Source organism: Oreochromis aureus, linkage group 17, assembly GCF_013358895.1.
Source record: "Oreochromis aureus strain Israel breed Guangdong linkage group 17, ZZ_aureus, whole genome shotgun sequence".
NCBI classification, from domain to species: domain Eukaryota; kingdom Metazoa; phylum Chordata; class Actinopteri; order Cichliformes; family Cichlidae; genus Oreochromis; species Oreochromis aureus.
The window spans coordinates 28,817,949-28,838,809 of record NC_052958.1 but is presented as its reverse complement, the minus strand read 5'-3'; the positions used below and the strand labels follow the sequence as shown (position 1 = coordinate 28,838,809).

The 20,861-nt window shown below is 37.2% G+C and overlaps 1 protein-coding gene and 1 long non-coding RNA gene across 2 annotated transcripts; one reads left to right on the top strand and one right to left on the bottom strand.

Annotated features, from left to right (window-relative positions):
* The first annotated feature begins 2,707 nt into the window (after window positions 1-2,707).
* LOC116326943 (regulator of G-protein signaling 5-like) lies at window positions 2,708-14,535 on the top strand. Its single transcript, XM_031748385.2, has 5 exons — window positions 2,708-2,863; window positions 3,518-3,631; window positions 5,282-5,343; window positions 9,933-10,099; window positions 11,510-14,535. Exons 1-5 carry the CDS (start codon window positions 2,820-2,822, stop codon window positions 11,672-11,674), a joined length of 552 nt encoding a protein of 183 aa, XP_031604245.1. The 5' UTR covers window positions 2,708-2,819; the 3' UTR covers window positions 11,675-14,535.
* Window positions 14,536-17,933: 3,398 nt separating this feature from the next.
* Window positions 17,934-20,356, bottom strand: LOC120433811. The gene is made up of 3 exons (XR_005608776.1): window positions 20,094-20,356; window positions 19,323-19,380; window positions 17,934-18,200 (listed from the first exon to the last, which is right to left on the bottom strand). It is a non-coding gene; the product is annotated as an uncharacterized LOC120433811 (long non-coding RNA).
* Window positions 20,357-20,861: the final 505 nt, after the last annotated feature.

Below are 20,861 nucleotides of genomic sequence, written 5' to 3'. Positions count from 1 at the left end.
AACTTCTTAAAGTTCAGCCCAAATATGCAGCTGGTTTAAAATGCTCAAAAACTAAACTAAAAAATGAGAAAATGACAACAATCAACTGTACCAAGTTATGCTATGTTTTTGGTATTTTAATAAAAACACCTATACCAAGACAGACTGATATTTCAGTTTGACAAGTGCTGCAATTATATAATTTACCATCCTCCTTTGTCTGGCCTGCAGCGCTGGCAGTACGGAAGCCTACGCCTTCTGACTACATTGTTGTAGCAACATGATGATTTCTTTTTAAGGCTACAGAATGCAAATCATGGTCCAGAGGGTACCTCGGGCTCATTTGAGAAACCCCTACCTCTCTTTTTTCAGCAGTCTCAATGTTCTTAGGAAAAATGGCTGTTTATTTATTTGTTATTAGTGTTAAACTGTGTGAAACTAGAAATTTTCCAGGGCTGTTCTGGCTCATATATTTAGATTTTCATCTCATGGGGTTCATCTCCATAGCAAATTTTGAGCTCTGTTTACTTTCAGTGTTCTTTACTGCAGATAAATCAAATACCAAAGTAAGAAAAGTAAACTGAAGCAATTCAGTAAGTCACACATATGTTAAAAACTAAGTATAAGTATTCAAGTCTTGATCGTTGTTGGGAGAAAGGTTGTTGTAGTTAGCTTTGAGAGCTAACAGTGAACTGTCTTTCTCCTTTACAAAGCAGGTCATTGCATATGTATTCAGTTACGTGTGCACTCAGCGGTACTGGTACAAATTAACTTATAGCGCACATATTACACTCATGTCACGTTTCAGAAATAGATTTAAATTCGGCTCTAAAGGGGGCCAAGGCTGTGACTTAAATGCATGACCAAAAGAGTAATGAGACTAAGGTTAATAAAGTTGGTACAATAACCTGCTCATACCGAGATTTTAAAATTACAAGCCTCATAATTGCTTTCTAATAACTTCTGCTGCCGATTAGAATCTTGATCAGCATCAAAACTGTGAGAGAATTCGGATTAGTCAGCTTTATCTTTGTAATGAATTGGTTGTATAACATGTCCAGCCTTTATAACACTGGCAAGCAGCATGTGAATGAAGAAATTCATCACTACTTTTCTCTTTTCTCTTTCTTTTTCTTTCTACATTGCCAATGAAAAGCTTGTCACCACATCATGCTTTAGTCATTCAACAGAATGTTCTTCTTTGGACCTTGGGCAGTACATTCAATATAATGCTCAATAAGTGTTGTAACAGCTGAAAACTAATTTTCTAGACAGATAGATGTATTTATTTGACAGCAATCACGCGGACTCTCATGCCAAAAAAAAAGAAAAAATAGATTTCAAGGTTAAAAATCCTTCAGTCTGCTGTGTTTATCATATACAGAGATGTTTGTCTGAAATTTAAAAGCAGTATTTACAAGAATGTATTTTGTCCCTGAAGTTACTAAAAGGAATGGTGCATTCACTCACTGATATTCTGAAATTAATCTTAAGCTTGCAACAGTAAAACGGATGTAGAATTACATTTTAGAGGCTGCAAAATCTTTTGGGATAAATCAGACTGAATCGATGAATGCGTCATGGTTGAAGGACATTTAAGGACGCTCAATGTGTGGATTAACACTTAACCCTGAAGTTGTCATCGCACCATATTGTGTGACTCAGTGGAATGTACAAGATTAGAGAAAACTGTCACCGTCTCCCAGTCCAATGCAGCCTTGTGAAAATAACATTTACAGCTAAATTGATTTTGAGGAAAACAATAATTATGACCAAGTTATACTTAGTGTATAAGAAAAAGACGGATGGCATGCTTACCTTTAAGTAAACCCCACTAACCTTTCTAAACTTAAGTGCCTATTTTTCAAAACTGCATGCATTTCTTCATTGAATCTGCAGAGAGTGAACACATGTGGCACTGTGAGCATTTATTCTTATATATTCATATATATATATTCAAACGAATATTCAGCCAGAAAACTGGCTACTGCATTTGCATTATGTGCAAGTCAGATACAGGGTTTTTAGTGGTCATAATTTATTTCAGTGAAGCATTATCTCTGATCAAATTTCTGGAGAAATCTGGTTAAAGCTGAGTTCATACTTCTGCAGACAGCAGCACAGCATCTGCCAAAGTACGCGTGTCTTCGAGCCAGGATGTAAATCTTGCTCTCAGCTGAGAGAGTTGATTGCTATGTACACGAGTCATGCATTTCAGCCACAATGTTGACTCTGATGCAGATAATTAATGAGGTGCAACTTAACCCAGGCAGCAAATAGATGTACATTGTGATTTGGCGCTATGCAAAAAGAACTAAATTCTATAAACTGTAAACACTGTAAACAACTGTAAACAAAATGGTAAAATATTTTAAAAAAAACATCCAATAAATAGGATCAGAAAACAAATTGGTACTAATAAATATAACAGGAACTACAAATGCAAAATCCAGAAGAACTGTTTTCAAATGCATCACTGAAAATAAAACAAACACACTGACAAGATGGGAACCACACCGTGATTAGCACCTTAGATCCCTGTTACATAAACTTTAAATCAGTGAAATCTAATGTTCCTTTCTGTATCTGGACCAGTTAATTGAAACCTCAAAGCAAAGAGCCATTCACATCTGAAAACCCACCCTTCCTAAGCCAGGCTACCCGTGCAGTACACATTCCAGTCTGATTGGCTTAGCTGTTGGCCCGCAGCCCAAAAGGCGTCCGTATAAAACTCCCTATGTGCTGAAAGGCAGAGTCAGAAAGGAAAAGGAACCCTGGAGTGACTGTGGGCTAACAGGAAAACTGAATTTGTTCTTTACTGCAAGTGAAAGCACTGGAAAATGTGCAAAGGATTAGCCGCTTTACCCCAAACCTGCCTCGAAAGGTGAGTACTGAATCATTGCCTACATCTTAATAGTGTGTTGCTGTGATGTGGTTTGGATCCCGCAAAGTTTGACTAAACTTTGTAACCTGTTTGTGGGAGTTCTGTGCCATTAAAGTTAACAGTATGCACTGGAAAGCACTTTAAAGCAAAAACAAGTTCACTTTTATGAGTTTTTATATTTCTGGTCTATTTTCTGCTTCATATAAATTCTTTTTAAACAGCCTTTTTGACACTGAGAATAATGTACGTGATTTCTTTTAAAGCTTTTATTGTTTTACAGGCGCTTGTGGAGGTTACTCAACTTGGTGAAATGAATAGTGTATTGCTTAAGCATTCAAACACTGAAGGAGGTCAGGCACGTTGCTTAATGAGAGAAAGAGAAAAAAAGTGTGGTAAATGCTAAAATAAAAACAAGACCTGGATTTCAGGTTTTGTTCCTGACTAATTTTTTTTAACAGTTTTAGCAGCTTTAGATCTTAAGCTGTGTTACACTGATTGTTAAAGCAGATTTTTACTTGTGAGTGTAATGTCAGTGTCCTGTTCAAATATACTGCTCTGGTTAGAGGATGACACTTATCACAGTGTCACAATTTGATAAGCATCTGGACCGGACTGTTAGAGGTTAAAGCGCCCTTTCTGCTTTCTGTCATTCAGGGCTAAGGAGATCAAGTCGAAATTGGGAGTCTTACTGCAGAAGCCAGAAAATGCCATCGACCTCATCATCCCCTACCCTGAGAAGACTGAAAAGAAACCGGAGAAGCTCCAGAAGTGAGTGTTTTTCCCTCCGAGGGCCGAATGTCTGTGAAGTGGGTAGTGTTTTCCTGAGTGTTAACCAGATAACTGATGGTACAGCGGGAGAACAGAGCCCCGAGCAGGTACAAGATGTGGAGATCAAGGGGCCAGTGAAACCTCCCCAGACATTGAGTGGGCTCAGACGTTGGGAGTGTGACGGTACAAAGCTTGAGATTTCAAATGTTTTGCCTTGAACAGACTGCGGTTGTGGTAAAATATGTATGAGATGCTAAATTATACAGTTTTTTGTGTTTATTTGTCTTCTGTTACTGTACACTTAGACTTTCGGTGTTGTAAGGGAAACTTTTGCCCTTAGTGTTTGTTTTTAACATAATGGAAAATGTTTTAAATAAATTGTAGCATATAATGGAGACTAGAAAGACCTTGACTTGTGTCGGTAAAAGTATGATGATTTTTTTTTACCATCTAAAAACCAGCCACAGTGCAGCTTTGAGGAAGGTTTACGTGGCTGTGGCAGAAGCTTTATTTGGGTTTATTTATTATTCATTTGTCTTGCAGCTCCTTTGACCTTTTTGTTTAGTTTGGCTCAACATGGAGTCACAGCAGCTCTCCTGCCTGAGGTGTCAGAACTCCATTTTTTTTCCTTATATCATCTACGAAGTCGAATTTATGTTTCGTTATTCCGTAAGCTTTGATTTGAATTCTTACTATTTATTCTTAACCGTCAGCTTCTCTGAAGCACCGTTCTTTCCTTTGTTTTTGTTTTTTTTAAGACGCAGATTGGGTGTCACTCACAGGCCTGTCACTGGCTATTCCAACTATTTTTCCCACATAAAAAGAATGCAGGCTGCTCCCTAATGCTCCCTAAAAAGGTGACTGGAAGGCAGCGTTGTTTCACAATCTGACTTCTTTGTCCAATTTCTTTAATAAAAGTCCACTTTGAATGAGTTTAAAGTTGCAGCTCAGTGGAAATGACGGGTAAAGATTCAGACATAGACAGTTTCTTTTTCCTCTGCAGAAATGTGACATCTTATCTATCTTATAGCCTGTTTTCTGAAGCTGTCTGGCAACAGTTCATCAGAGGTTTACTTGGTGTCTGTTGACAGTCATTTTTATTTTCCCCCAACCACTTTCAAAGGAAAACAAGGCAAACACTAAAGAATTAAAGAAGCATTTTTTTTTAGGTCTGAGCCTTAATTATTGTGATTATTAACACCTGTGTTGATCTTCAACGATCTGCGTCTGACTGGCTGCTTTAAAAAAAAAGAGTGAGTGAGATTTCTCAAAGTAAAGGTTTGTTTTGGGTTGGATCAACACTCATGTACCAAGGTGTCTGTACAGTTATTCAGTTATTCAGTGACACATAGTGAGAAGGCTCAAATGTTTCCTGATTATTAATAAATACATACATTTTACCTTTACTGCCACTTAGCAGTCTCTGCATTGTGCAGGAAGCAGTTTTGTACCATAAGTTTACCTTAATAACTGTTTTTTTTGCAGTTCAGATTATAAGATTCAAGCATTATCCAGGTATAAGCACTAAAAGCAAAAATGTTTTCCAACAACATGGCAGCTCAAGACTGTAAAGAAAGCCTTGTTAGCTCCTGAGGTATGTTTTACACTGTTTTTCCTCGTGACTGAAAAGAGGTGTTTTTGTGCACACAGGCCTAATCCTGAAGAGGCTTCTCAGTGGCGTGAGAGTCTGGACCGGGTCCTGAACAACAGCTGTAGGTCAACCCTCTATTTCTCACACTTACACTTTCTTAACCAGAAAGCTCAAGCTGAACATTTTGTTGCGTTTCTTGTAATAGGGAGCTTTGTTGTTGCCTATTTTTCTTTGTTTATGTAACATCTGTGGCTCAAGAGGTTAGAGTGGATTGGAAGGTCTCCTCCAGTCCACATGTTCAAGTAGTGCCCCTGATGTCTCCTTATAAATGTGTGTGTGGCAGATAGAAACTTTGGGCTAAAAGGTGTTAAGTAAAGCACCGCGTGAATAGGTGGATGTTGCTGTTACTAAAAAGTGTTCGGTCTGTAAAGTGTTTTTTTTAAAAAAAAAAAAAACCTGAAAGTTGTTGCTTCTTGATATTGTACCTTACAAGTGTTTCACTTTATGTAACAGCAGAGAAGCCAGAAGTGCACACCGACAATTCTGCTTTCTGAAATCCTGAAATTGAACAATTTCTCAAGTAAAGATACCCTTTTACGTGCACCACACAGTGTCTTTGCTTTGTTGTACTCCTCAGAGAGAAGCCTGAAGAACATCATTATTTTTTTCTGTCCAAAGCTGTCATTTTCATTATGTAAGAGCTATCATTGTAGTTTAACTTTAATCAGTGTCAAAGGGTGAAAACATGCCTTCTTTGAGGTCTGGTGTCTGTCAGCAAGACAGTTTAAACAGAAACAGTACAGCTAGCAGGCTTTGGTTTCCATGACAGCAAACGTGTGTGCTTAAGACCTACATGTGGCCATGGTGTTTTAATTGGATAAGAGAGATGGTGACGATAAGGTTTTGATCTTTATCTCATCTAATATCATGTGCTCACTCTGCATGGGTTTACAGTACACTATGGGTAGCAGTAGCTTGGTGAAATATGAATAAAAAGCCTTTATATAACATCCTTAAATCTTTAAAAGGGGGATAAAATGCATTTACCAAATATATATCTCTTCAAGTCTTACTTTAAAAAACACATAATACACATAATGAAATAATTTGCAGGGGACAGAGTTATATAAAGAGACTTTTTGACGTAGATGCTGAAAAATGTAAGCAATGTTTCAGAAGGGAAAGGAATATTTACAGTCGCCATGCACAGCAAACACTCAATTTCTGGCTCAACTGTTTACCTCGCAAAGTGAACAGAAAGCCTGAGAGCCAGCAAGACTGATGATTAACTCTAATGGTTAGTGGTATTTAGCACTACGTGTAAACTCTCCAGCTAATAAGTCACTTAGGTGGCCCCTGCGCATTAAAACAAACTCTACATACAGATGTTGCTGATACGTGAACAGAGAACCATTTCCTCTACAGAGCTCAATGGAAGGGCAACGGACCTTTCTAAGTGGCTCCTTCAGCACCGTCTGGGCCAGAGAGATGTATGTTCCTCCAGTGTTTGCATGCTTGAATAAATGTGTATACCAACCCAGGAAGGTTATGGGTGTTTTGGGTACATCTCCAGGGAGCAGTCTAAGTGATTCCAGCAGCGCTGATTTATTGCGCAGTTGCCGCTAACTGTCACGCCGTGATTATTTATCTACATGATATTTTGCATTAACATTAGTCTTTATGGCTTTTTCCTTGTTAATTCCCCTGGGATTGTAAATGAATTATTTTCTCTCGTGCACAGAGATACACTCTGCCCCCCACAACCCCACCACCAACGCCCTTGCGCAACAGTCAATATTATGAAGAAAATACATAATGCATAACTACCTGTCAAAATATAAAAAAAGATTACACTTGACATAAAAAGGATTTAATTGGTGGCACAGTAATTTAGTTTAAATTACAGTAATTTCATTTTTAGGGGTTTTGTTTTTAAACGTGTTGCTGAATGATTCAATTACTATCAGCAAGAAGGTTTCACTGGAGCTTAATAAAACTAATTTCATGAGTATCGAGTCATAGGCAGATACACAAACACTAAACACGAGGCTGTGTTCTTTGGTTGCTGCAGCTCTCATTTACAAACTTGTGCCTGTGTATGTGCGCTTTGCTTTTTGTGTGCCCTTGTACTTGTTCCAAAAAAGAAAAAAAAAGAAAAAGCAACAACTTGATTAGGACTCTGTGCTATTTTTAATCAAGCTAGCCATTTAGATTGAAGATAAAGGCCTGAGGCCGCAGCAGAAAGCTTATCATTTGCAGCATATGCCTGTATAGACAATGGGACCTTTTGCAGGCATTGTGTTGAGCTACAATGGCCTTCGGGGAAATGAGTGGCTGTTTTATCAAGCTTTAGTTTGGATAATTATTTTCTGATAACCAAAGCGCTTTTATATTTGTCTATAAATAATCAATTTGTTACTTTTTTACATTCCTGAAAGTTAGTTGTCTAATTGTTTATAAAGTTGTGGGGGCTTTTTTTTTAATTGTTTGTGGATTTTTTTAAAGGTATGCAGTGAAGCCCAACTAAATAACATACACCATCCATGCGCTTTTAATCAGTAACAACAGATATGCATAGGCACAGTTTACATTAATTCTGCCAGCTTCTTAATCATGTAAAGTCCTATTTAGACATGGAATGTGTAACATTGGCAGTTTCATTTGTCAAATAAACGCCTTTGAAACTGAGGTGTCTGTTATGTAATGCTTTAATTATCGTTTTAGTCAGGAGAGAAAAACACAGGCATTATACAAAAGACTGACATAGCTTCTGTGACATCACCCACTGCATTGAGAAAAACAGCCTTGAAGCATTGACTTCAGTTTTATGTCACTGCCAGCTTTTTGCAGGAGGAGCCAGAAGTGCCCATATTTGGACAAGAGGGTGGTGTGCAAAGTCAGCAAGAGCTGCATCCACAGACTTATGTGTCACAGTTTAGAGTTTCTAAACTGATTTATCCAATTAAGCTAACAGACTATATATATACATATATATATATATATATATATATATATATATATATATATATATATATATATATATATATATATATATATATGTACGTATATATGTATGTATAGTCTTTGGGGAAAAAAAAATCTTTGGGAAAAATCGTACAAAAGACACCAACATCACAAACATGGTTGAAAGGTCCAGTTCAGTGACTTAGGTGAGGAAGTGATCAGCAGACAGCTAGTCAGCACGCACCTGTCACTTGGTATTAATGCGCCAGCAGCAACAGACTATTAAGTATTAACAAGTCTTTTTAAGCCTTCATAAAAGCCCAGCTCTGCAAAAGCAGTCTAGTGGGAAATTAGAACAGAGACCAGAATCGGCTAAAAACGTGCTATTGTGAGCTTAAACATTTGGATCTCTGTCCTGCATTTGATTACCCAAGTTTAGTGAAAATTAACAAAAAACGGTCTTTCATACATAAACCATGGCTCTGGGACTCTGGCAATAGATCCTTTGGGCCTTCTGGGCTGAAGGTTGGGGCCTTTGTGGATCAGACTTATTTCAGTTAATACGCCGTGGGATTAGTCTCTGGAAAATCTAGAGGCTGGGTCAACACTCCTTTTGAGCCATTTCTTGTGTTCATTGAGTTGTTTGGAAACAGTTTCTACTGTTTGACAAGGAGTGTTGTTCTGCAAGAGGAGAGTCTGTCATTACTGTTGCTTGGGGGGAGGGGGGTGGTCTGTGTCAAAGTAGGAAATGGAGCCGACTATGTCTGGGTTTGCACATGGATTTCAGCACTTTTAATATAAAAGAGCATTAAAGAGCTGATAAGTAGATCCTGTCACTTTAGAGAGGATGTGCTCTTACAGACAACCTAAGTGGCTACATTTTTTAGCATGAAACATTGTTGCTTGGGAATGAAGGAGTTTCTCCTCTACAATCCAAATTATTTGCTTTTCTTAAGCCTAATTGACTACTTTGGCTGCCATCCATAACAAACTGAATACAAACAGAAGTCTTTATTTTTTCATTGGATGCAAACAGTTTCCTCACAAGTTTTATTAATGGTGTACTGTCAGAACAACCCATGTCAAGTTTTTTTCTTTGTTTTTGTCATCATTGTTCCTTTTCAATTTCACCGTTACTAGGGTTATATTGTAGCTTTCTGTTCCTTTTATTTATTTTTTGTTTGGGTTTTTTTATGTACAGTGATCAAATAAAAAGAAATGATACATTGTAGCACATGTAATTCCCTTTCTTTCTACATTGTTGTATGTAAGCTGTTCTCTAATTAGTCCCTTTTTGTGGACTGAAGCTGTTACAGTGGTTGATTATATAATACTGTGATTTGCAGACATCTTTTTGTACTGTTCTGACGTTTCACCTTAACAGCTGACTCCTCTGTATTGTTAGTAAATTTAAAGTCTATTATTTAAGTGACAAACTTAGAATCAATTTCAGAATAAGATGTGTATTTTCTGGTGTTCCTTCCAGTTTTAGCTTTGTGGCCTTTGCGGGAATATGACATTACCCATATTCTTGAGCCATGTTTGAAGTGTAACGGATATACTCAAATCATGTTTAGTTTGACTTAGACTGTCACTGTAACTTAACTGAAGCTTACAATTGCCAACATATTTCCTCAGTGAAGTGCATACCAGGAGAGAGGTTTTGATAACAACCTGTGAGTCTGTATCCTATAACATATCAGTTCATGACCTTCTCTCACGTTCTGTCATGTCTCCCTCTATCAGATGGTCTGTCTGCCTTCCGTAGCTTTCTGCAGTCTGAGTTCAGTGATGAGAACATCGAGTTCTGGATGGCCTGTGAGGATTTCAAGAAGACCAAGAACCCAGCGAAGATGGCTGCCAAGGCAAAGAAGATCTACGAAGACTTCATCCAGTCTGAGGGACCCAGAGAGGTCAGGCACTCATGTCACTTCCCTATCCCTCCTCTTTCATCAGCTCAGCCTCATAGAGATGATAGATAGTTAATCTTCAAATTAATCATACGTTGCTTGTTTCACAAAATGGAAACTGATGCTTGACCTCTTACTTTAACGCTCTTCATACTCTAAGTATTTCATGTGTTCACAGTATGTTCCAGGTCAAACTGACCCAGGACAAGATTTCCATAATGACTGCCTACACTGCACAAAGCACAGACCTGTTTGGAATGTAAAAATAGTCTATCTGACATTATTAAATGGCTCATTAATCCTTTATCCTAAATTGAGAGTGAATTTTTTTTTTATTTACAATGCCAAAGTACCATAACTACAACCTTCAATTATTAATATAATTCATTATATTAAATTATATCATTTTATATTAACATTATTTTATATTTAATAATTATACATGCAGCATGGTGGAGTTAATAGCGCTATCCCAAAACAGCAAGAAGTCTCCTGGATTAAACATGGCTGGGTCCTTTCTGTGTTTGTAACTTTTCCCCTGCCAGTGTGGGCTTTCTTTAGGTGCTCTGCCTTCCTTCCACAGTCCACAGGTTCACAGTTTCAAGACTGACTAAAAACATTGTTTTCCACAATTTGATCCATACTGGTGGATCTAAAATCCATCTGATTAGATACAGGTCAAATTTGATCCAGAAAAGCCTTAATGTACAAATATTTGCAGCATCGGTACAACTGCATAACTTTTTTGCATATTTTAATCTTTGCGTGTTTTGGGCCACTTAAGGAAAAGTCATCAAACAAGGCTAAGAATGATAAAGTAACTTTTGAAAGTAATAAATGAAAAGTTAAAAAAACAAAAAGCGGGAGAATGACAGAACCACAACATATAGCACCTCAGATTAGCAATCACTCCACAGAGAGCTCTGAGATATGTAAAATTGGTTAGAGGCAGAATTCAAATTCCATTATTATAAAAAAGAGAATCATTTATTGTTGCTTTTATCGCCATTGGTGCACTGAGTAACTAACATGGAGAAAACCACGATTGAGTCTTCCAAGTGAGTTTTGAGTGAACAAGTTTTAGGAATACTTTTTTATATCATAAGATTTACATTTTTTGCTCAGAATGATCTCATAATATTAGAAATAATGACTGTAGCCACTGTGACATCATATTTAAGTGTAAAATTTCAGGTTATTGCCATTACCATCTTGTTTTTGTTGGAACAAGTTAACATATTTGCATGAGAGGTTAGACTAGGCAGACACAGATACAGATGCCTGCCTGTTAGTGCTAACATATAAAAATTTTACTCATATTTTCTCCCATATTTTATATCAACTTCTCTTATTCATCCTAGTTTTACTTGCTTCTGAGAGAATTTTGGTTTTTGTCTTATATCTCTCTAACAGGTCAATATTGACCACTTCACCAAGGATGTGACCCTGAGGAACTTGGTGGAGCTTTCCCCTTCAACCTTTGACCTGGCCCAGAAGAGGATCTATGCCCTCATGGAGAAAGACTCCTTTGGCCGTTTCCTCCGGTCTGAGCAGTACCAGGAGCTCCTGGTCAACTGAATTGAGGAGCTAGGGCACGGGTGGGTAGGTGGGGAGATTTTAAACAGCAGCTAGATGGTATGAAAAAAAGAAAACTAATGAAGAATTCCGATTAAATATTTCTAATAAACTACTGTGTGTGTGTGCAAACTATAATCTGGAAGACTTTTGTTTTCCAAAATCCAAATTGTGAATGTCATAGATATTACATTTAAAAATTATCTTTTGAATTCAGCTAAAGTGAAAAAAAAATGCCTTTTGAAATAGCCCCACCTTCCCACCCACTCATCCACACACACACAAACACACACACACGTTCCTAAATTTGGACTCTAAAACGTGATGGTTTCCCAGCATGACCTCAAATGTAAATCAAAATTTCTTTCGAAAAAAGTACACGGATGCACCAACACACACCAATATACACATTAACTCTATATCAAAACATATAAAAAGTAATCTCTATGGAAACCAGACAAATCTTTAACTAGGTCAGAAAGTTAGTTCTTCAGTTTGGGATTTGAAAATCATCCTTTTGAAAATATCCCTTATAAACATAACTTAACATATAGTTGCACTTACTACTTGCATCACAGTGTTGGAACTTTGTTAGACAGATTTATGTGTAAGCTGGGCCCCACTGTTTACCATGCACTTTTGACACATGGTGGTAGCGTAAAAAAGTAAAAAAGACAGATGGAGAAAGAAGATGAGAAGTTTATTGTCTCTGACCTGCTCCATTTGGTCTGAAAAACTAAAGCATTCCAAATCTATAAAGCTGGGTCACTGGAGAAAAATGAGTATTCCCCTACTGTAGTTGTAGGGAGTAGTTGCTGGAGGTTGCTAGCAGTCATTATTAAGTCGATTGCTAAGGCCTAGTCACTAAAATCTAAAAACCCCATGGCGACCCCATGCATTGGTATTGCTTTCCGTTGCTAAATGACATTGATTGCAACGAGCTATAAATTGCTGCACTAATAACCTCCTTCCAATGTCTTTGGTCAATAGTATATTGCTGCGGTTGCAACATGAATACATGTATGGTGCCGACTTGTCCTCAAACACTCACCAATTACTCATTATGCGGTTGTGAAACTCTGAAAAGTGTGACGCATACCAGAAACATAGACTGTTCGCGTTGAAAGCAAGAGTGATAAGACGCAGCTTTTACTTTGAAATGGAATAATGCCTGCTTCAAGTTTCACTACCGCTCAGTGGTTACATAGTGAGTGTTTTCAAAAGAAAAAAAAACTGTAAACCAAATCACAAGTTCAAGATAAGATGATGAAAAACATTTTGCAGTTTTGCAAGATTCACTTTAAATGTACCACAATGTTAAATCATTTTAGAAGAGCACTGGTGTTCTTCCCTTGCTTCCAACATTAAAGTTTTATCCAGAAAGATGTGACTGTGATATGTGAAGTGTTTTGTGATTTCCCCCCTTAAGACCTCATTTCATAGAAAGTAGAGCATATGACTTTTTAAAAGGTAACACAAAGGGAAATTAAAGTGGAATGGCAGTAAAACAGTTGGCTGTTTTGAATCAGTTGATTGCCTGAATAATTTGTAGCATGGACCAAATACTTTGTCTTTTTAATAAAAGAATATCTCGCATAGTGGAGTACTATCAATGCATGACTAATGTTTATCACATAACCTATTTTTTATTTTGGTTCTGGTCTGTTATCTCACCCTCACATAGATATAAAAATGTGGATTTTCACTACACCCAACCTTTTGGTTGTAATGCATCCTGTGTGAGCCATCCTTGAGGACAGTGCTGGCTAGTTGGCTAAGTGGTGTAGCTCCTTGTCTACCACTTAAGTGCAAGTTGCTAAGATGGGAAAATCAAGTAGGAGGGAATCTCATAAATAGAAATAAACAGAACGGTGGTTTCATGCAAAGAAAGATCTTTTTCCCATGTCACAATACCAAAGCTGTATTGTATGCATGCAAGCCAAGTCAATAAAAAGGTCCAGATCTGCTCTTAGTGTAAATTTACTTTTGAAAAACATGGGAAACTGATCTTGCAAGTTTTCAGCACTAGAAAATCCCTCAAGTGGCTAATGAGAATGATGTTATGATAATGAATGGAGCACACAGTTTAATCCTAAAATCAAAGTGTAATGTTAGCAACAATTATAGCAGCATTACAAATTCAAAAGTGTGCGCAATATCAGTTGATAAAGCCAACCTTATATGTACTTTCCTGTTTCAGACTACATTTTATACTTTCAATCACAAGTTATTTGTCACTCTTCTATACTTAAAAGTATTCACCAACTTACACAAGACTATGATATAATGAGCTGTAATGTTGGATTTGGTGTTGGTGTGCAATGTTTAAGTGTCCTTGATATATGCATTTAGTTAAATGTAGCAATCGTTAAGTGTGATCATATTTACTCTTGATTTATCTTGATTTCATCATATTTAGTGAAAGCATATTATGTATTAACCAACAGAAATATAATTATATAATCAGCATTTCTAAGTCCTTATTGTTCCCCAAAATTCTAATACATCACAGAAGAAAAAGAAAATTGTGCCGATCGGGACATCAGGCATGATATATTTTCTACCTTTTCAGCTTATCTGAATTTTTAAATGTGTTATTAGGAAATGCACCGGACCACCAAATTGACAAAGATCCACTTCAGTTTTAAAGAGTAATAACAAGGGTTCATGATGGCACAGATTGGCCAGTCTGGTGTCATAACCTGAAGAGTGAGAAGTCATCAATCAACATCATAGAAACAAATTAAACAAAATTAAAATGTAAAAAAATCAATAAGGGCTTTAATGGTGCTGACACTGCATTATTGGATGTAGCTTGCATGTACGTTTTGGAGTCAATCACATAAAAATATATATGCACACAATTCCTGAAGATGTATTTATTTATACATGTAAATATCTAAATGTGTAAAGATTTTCTGAACAGTGAAATCCATGATGCTCTGAATGGAGATAAGGCAAGTACTCTTTCTAGTGTTCTGTATCTCTTATAAAAGAGGAAATGTCTGTCTTTAAATTGTCATTTTGATTTTTCTTTTTTAAGTTATACATGCAGAATCTGTTGTGGGCCTAAGCATTGTTTCAAATATCTGCTAGCTTGGTTGTAGCGCTCTAAATTGTCTTCCTATCAAATAGTTGGAGCATAAATCAAAAAAGATATAGATATAGATATAAATAGATATATAGTTGATATAAAACAAAAGGGGGGAAAATGTGTTTTTCAACGCCTTAGTTCAGGGCCAATAATCAACCCCCACCGACCACCCAAAAAAAGTGCCTGCAATTATGTAACAGAAACAGTCAAAGACAAACAGCACTGAAAAACAAAAAGCTCTCAGAAAACATATTAGTTTATACATTTACTTCCTCTTTCTTCAATCCCTTCTCGGAATGAGTGGGTTGTTTTAAAGAATTTGCATGTAAAGAGTGCACCACCAAGAAACATCAGCGATGACTAAAAAGCAGAGCGGAAACAGATGCAGCTGACTAACTAGCTGCCAACACAAACACTGTCACAAGCTTGCATGGATGCATCCGTCACTACTGCGCTTCCTAGAAATAGATGGAAAAGGTCAGATGCCTTTGTTCCCCAAAGGAGGTTAGTGACTCTCTGACAAATGTTTCTTGAGCTTGTAACATGTGCGGGACACTGTCACATTTATAGACTCGGACTTGTAGTATCTGAAGTCTGAGCACTAAAACATGGCAAGCTAAAAGTCTGACATTTTATTTGATAGCCAAAGATCTATCAATATTCTTTCAAACAATCACTGCTGAAACAGATGGGTAAGCAGATCAAAACTCAAACATCTTTGGTTCTGATTTCACACACTGTCACTCTCAGTTTACTTTACCTGTCATATAATATTTTGTTTTTTCTTTTTGTCTCTTCTCACAAGACAAAGCATTTCACTCTGGCAGCATTTTGTATTTTATGATATGTTTTCATAGACTGATTAGCAGTTATAAATAGAATCCAGACATTTTCAAGTATGGAAAAAAAGGTAATCAGACATGAAAAGAAAAAAGAAAATATAAAACATCAAATGTGAAGCTAATATGGATGTTTTGTTGAGCGATTCAGGTTCAACCTATAGCGACGGGGTCTGTGTAAAGTTTTAGGGACATGTTGGTGACTGTACTTGGGGAAAAAGCAGAGCTGCAATCCCCAGAGTCCAAAATAGTCTTTGTTGATTGATTAAGACCATAAAACTATACAGTGCTGTTTATGTTTACTTAAGCATCGTTAAAAGGCAGAGGGATCGGTGAGCACACAGGAAGCTGATTGCTCATTTAGTTCCTCATAAAGAAGGCTGTGTTTAAAAAGACATTGATAATGTTATGGAAAACAGTTCTCATGGTTTCAGGGCTTTTTATACATTTTTCAGAAGAAGAATGATCTGTATTTGTGGGAGAAACTCATAGAACCTTCTGTAATATCCCCCAGTGAGATCTGTGGCTGGCGGTGAGATCCACTGCTGACAGGACTGCACCCACAGGGTTTCTAGCCACAGTCCGCCCCCAAGTTTATCAAGGTCTGATGCTGTAAACGGAACTCAGGGTACATGAACTACTCATAAAAGACTGGAGTTAAGGTACCATCGGTGCTTGAAATACTATCAATTCTAATTATATCAAATTGCTACTGTCCACAAAGTGATATTGTTTTCCTGACACAAGGACTGTGGATTGGTTAAGTTGTGAAAACATAGTGGCTGGTGGACTTTGACATCTTCCTTTGTTTAAAATGTTTATACAGTAAACGATAATGCTTAGGAATGACACACAGGTACAAAGGGTCTCAGAATATAAACCCCAGGGAAAGAAACTCGGGATAAAAACATGATATCAACATTACATGAAAAAAAACTGCCGCATTTAACTGTGTGACCCAACCCTTTATTAGACATCAGATATAGGTGCCAAATACAGCTTCCATTTTGTACCTAGTTTGTTTGCACTGGTTTGGTTAGAGTATCAAAATTAATTGGTTAGGTTTAGGAAAACTTAACTGAGCATACTAACTGTGTTAAAAGGTGACACCAAAGTAGTGAGAGGAGATCTCTGAACAGAAGCATCTGCATCATCTAATTTAATTCATTTATTTAATTTCATTAATTCATTTATTTATCTCATGAATTTATTTTTTTGGCAAATAGGACTGAACAATGTCTCCCCCCCTTTAAAGTGTGTGTGTGTGTGTGTGTGTGTGTGTGTGTGTGTGTGTGTGAAGTAAAGTTCTGTATAGCACAGTTACTGGTATGGAAACTAGGATCATTCCTTATCACAGTCAGGAATGTACCGCTCCACATTGCAGTCAATCCTCGGGTATCCTGACAAATTTATGGTTTTAAAGAGACGTTGCTGTTTCTACAACATTTTTTGTCCGTAAAACAAGGTTGTTATCATGTAGGCTTGTGGTTTCTACATGAGCACTATTCACTATTTTGTAGCTCATACTAAGTCTGCTTTGGATGGTTATATCATTATTGCTCATAGTCAAAGTCCCTAGGGAGAATATGAATGGGATTTTTGAGCTCCATAAGCATGCTGCAGCACCCCCTGAAGGATCGTATGGTGGCTACATGTCATAAACTACAAAATTAAAATAAAGAAATATTTTTTTTTTTGGTTATTAAATATTTAATAGTGGAATTTACATATTTTAGATTACATTTCCTATCATCAGCATGATAAATACACTTTCCTTCTGTCAAGATATCTGTACAGTTATCTTTCATAGTCCTTGGATAGCTGCTGCTGTATAATGTTTGTCTACTCAAACAATCCTTAGCTGGGTTGATAAGGATAGGTTTGTGAGTGTCATGCTTAAGTACAGTAATGCTGGCGGGACTAGACTTTATAGTACACTTATGATCAATTTTGTGCGTCATAACATATATGAAAGGAATAAAAATATGTACCTCATGCACAGTAATCAGTGAATGCAAAAACAGAACCTGCCGTTGTCACAATTTCATTTAACAAGGCGTCAAATAAAAATTGACTGGCACATATAGGGTTAGCTATTAGCAAGTAGTTTATCATAAACACTTTTTGTTGGTCACTGTTTATCATCATTGTTAATTGTGAGCCTATGCCCAGTCACTGTATGTGTGTAGACTGTATTTTTTCATCTTTTAGATACCACAATCATATAAGAACACCTGCATCACCAGTGTACAAGCCTTGGCAAAAAATTATGCAATCAACCCACAACAAACATAACTCAAACATGTAAAATTATTTTAATTAAGGCTGTGAGTTTTTTTATTCTTTGCAGATCAAGGATAGGACATGCATCACATGTTGGGAGCATGAGGAAAAATATACCAATTAATACTTTGTTGCACCTCCTCACACTTTTATCATGCATTGAATGGTTTGAGGCATGGACTTCAGGAAAAACAAACTTCTCCATCAAGCTGGTTCCAAACATCTCAGAAGTGCTTTCCAGATTTGAGTTTTATCCTGGACCATTTTCTTTTCAATTTCCACCATCAGTTGTCATTCAGTATATCTGCCTCTCCTGAAAAAAAAAGTGTTTACACTTTTTTGCTCTGTGGAAAGATGCATTATCATCACCATCATCAAACCCACTTTCTCTGATGCACAGGAAAGTCTGAGGAAAGTGTCCAAAATTTAAATGTATACCTGTGCATTTACTGTTCAGATAATGACTATCATCTCCTCACATATGTAATGCGTCAGCCATCTCTATATGTTTCATTGGAAAAACACTGCATAAAAGTTGCAGCACCATCTCCTCTGCTAGTGAAGATTTGTGCCACAAAGAGGGACAAAGGACCCCCTGATGGTCCTCTACCTAATCACATGAGCCAAGGTGTGAAAGTGGGCGTGGGTCCCAATCAGCCAGGGTTTCGGGTGAGCTCATTGTGAAACCTGGCCCCACCCTATCATGTGATTTCCTGAGGTCAGATGGCCTAGGATGTGAGTGGGCGTTTATGAGATTTGCAAATCATTAAATTCTGGTTATATTTACTTTTTTGGAATAGAGATTGTAGTTCTGCAGGTATTTGATTTTGAAACACCTGCAGAATTATTCTACAAGGGATTTATTTTCTCTGCACTTCTTAAACAAGATCTGTTATAATTTTTTTAAATTATTTTGCACACTATATTTACATAGCAATCTTTTATACAGGTATTGGAGGTGAACCCCTAACTCAAGCATATAACACTCACAATTTGAAACACTTGCCCACAGACAATAAAAGCATAATATGGGCAAAGGTGTATATCACCCGAAAGTTATGGATACAGAAACCAAATTTCCTTTTATGATAAATGAATTAGAAACCTTAAGCAGCTGAGTTAGTAAAAGAAGCCTTCTAACTGTTGTTCTTTGCATGTATAAAGGAAAGCTCAGATGACTGCCACCGCTGAGAACAGTTTTCATGCTGGCATGCTGGGTCAAATTAAAATGCATCTGATTCATCACACACCAGAGCATCAGTAACTCACAACAGGAGTTCAAACCCATGGCCTGCAGCAGGGTGGATTTACCACAGCGCATTAAACAGCCATAATAAACTCTCTGCATAGTTACTCACTATATGAACTCCAAGGTACAGCTATAATACATCTCCATGAAAACTGGAGAGGTAGTATAATAGATGAAAATTCTCACGTGTAGTAGAGTAGCACCGCAGCACGTCACCAGTCTAAAGGCCAGATGGTCTCCATACCTGTGAACAGCATACACGAGTTCTGCCTTCAGTCTCATTTGTTACAGAAATACAGCAATAAATTTACTTGGTGTAATTTCATGTTTGACTTGTTCCTTTTTGATAAACAACATATTTATTACTCCACCTGTGGGATCATTTTAAAATAAAATACATATAATTAATTATAATCTGGAAAAAAGGTTCACAAAACAGGCTCAACTATCACAACCACATAATCCAAAGCTCAGGATTCATATAGATCTTTGAGAATAACATGAGTCTCCTTTGCTAGAAATCATTAACCAGAGACAACCTGATTAAAACCAAATCACTGACTGACCAAACAGAGATTCTACCCTCTGAAAATCAAATGTTAAGGGATGTCACGGATAAGAAATACAGACATATCATATATTAAAGGGAATAAAAACTCACAATAAATAAACTTAAAAGAATGGATATTGCAACTCCCAAGTCAGTCTCCTTTCCCTTCCATTTCCATGTTTTCCATGTTTCTAGATCAATCCAAACCAGCTGGTGTGGAGTGCAAGTGAACTCAAAACCCAGTAACAGGGAGTCTGAGGGGGTACTGACCTACATATCATAATCTAGTAACACAAATGCAAGCACTTGTTTCACAAAATGAATGACATATATCATATAATTAGATATGCATGTTTCTGCTTCACAAATATTAATTTAGCTGTGCATGAAACTTGGAAACCACTTACTTTTCATGCTGCTCTCTGTATTTACAAGGAGATGACGCATGAGAACGTGCCATATCAAGAGGGCAAAGAGTCTATCAGTATCCATGGTGACGGATGTTTCTAGCCTAGTGGCAAGCATGGATATTGATATACCTTTTGATTCGTACCTAACTCTTTAGTGTGGAGTGGCCTTCACAGCTGTGTCTACATGTGGATTGACACTCTATAGTTAAGAGGGAAAGTCTTTTATTTGCCAGTTCCAGTCACGTTACACCTGCCCAGCAGACACCCTCTCTTTCACGGGTTTAGCCTTCACACCTGCTCCTTATCAGCTAATCAGCTCCTGACCTGCTGCCTGCCTGCCCAGCTGCATGTGTCTGTCAGATCAAGCGGACAGGATGTATAACATTCACTCCAACTGTGTCCACATACATATGGGTGTATTTTTAAGCTTTGTTTTGTCCTTTGTATACTTGCAAACAGACCTTTAGGTCAATTCCAACTGATTTTAAGAGAATGTCTTCCAAGTTCAATATAGGAAAAGTCCCAAAATACTATATCTTTTCCTAAACACTGTTCTTGGACTTTGATGGGAAAGTCAGTGAAGTAGGAAGAATTTATAAGGACTGGGTACAAACTCAGTACTATTATGGTACTAACCAAACTGCATTGATATGATATTCCTATTGCACTGCAAACTCAAAATACATCCCAACACTGAAGAGCACGATATCCTGAAAGCCAAATTCACTCTCTCTCAAATTCAGTCCTCTTTAGGTCATTTTTAAT

Bases quoted from the DNA above. Each gene is read 5' to 3' on its own strand.
- LOC116326943 (XM_031748385.2), top strand. From the start codon at position 2,820: ATGTGCAAAGGATTAGCCGCTTTACCCCAAACCTGCCTCGAAAG. The intron at 2,864-3,517 runs GTGAGTACTGAA...TCTGTCATTCAG, and splicing joins CCCCAAACCTGCCTCGAAAG to GGCTAAGGAGATCAAGTCGA. The intron at 10,100-11,509 runs GTCAGGCACTCA...TCTCTCTAACAG, and splicing joins AGTCTGAGGGACCCAGAGAG to GTCAATATTGACCACTTCAC.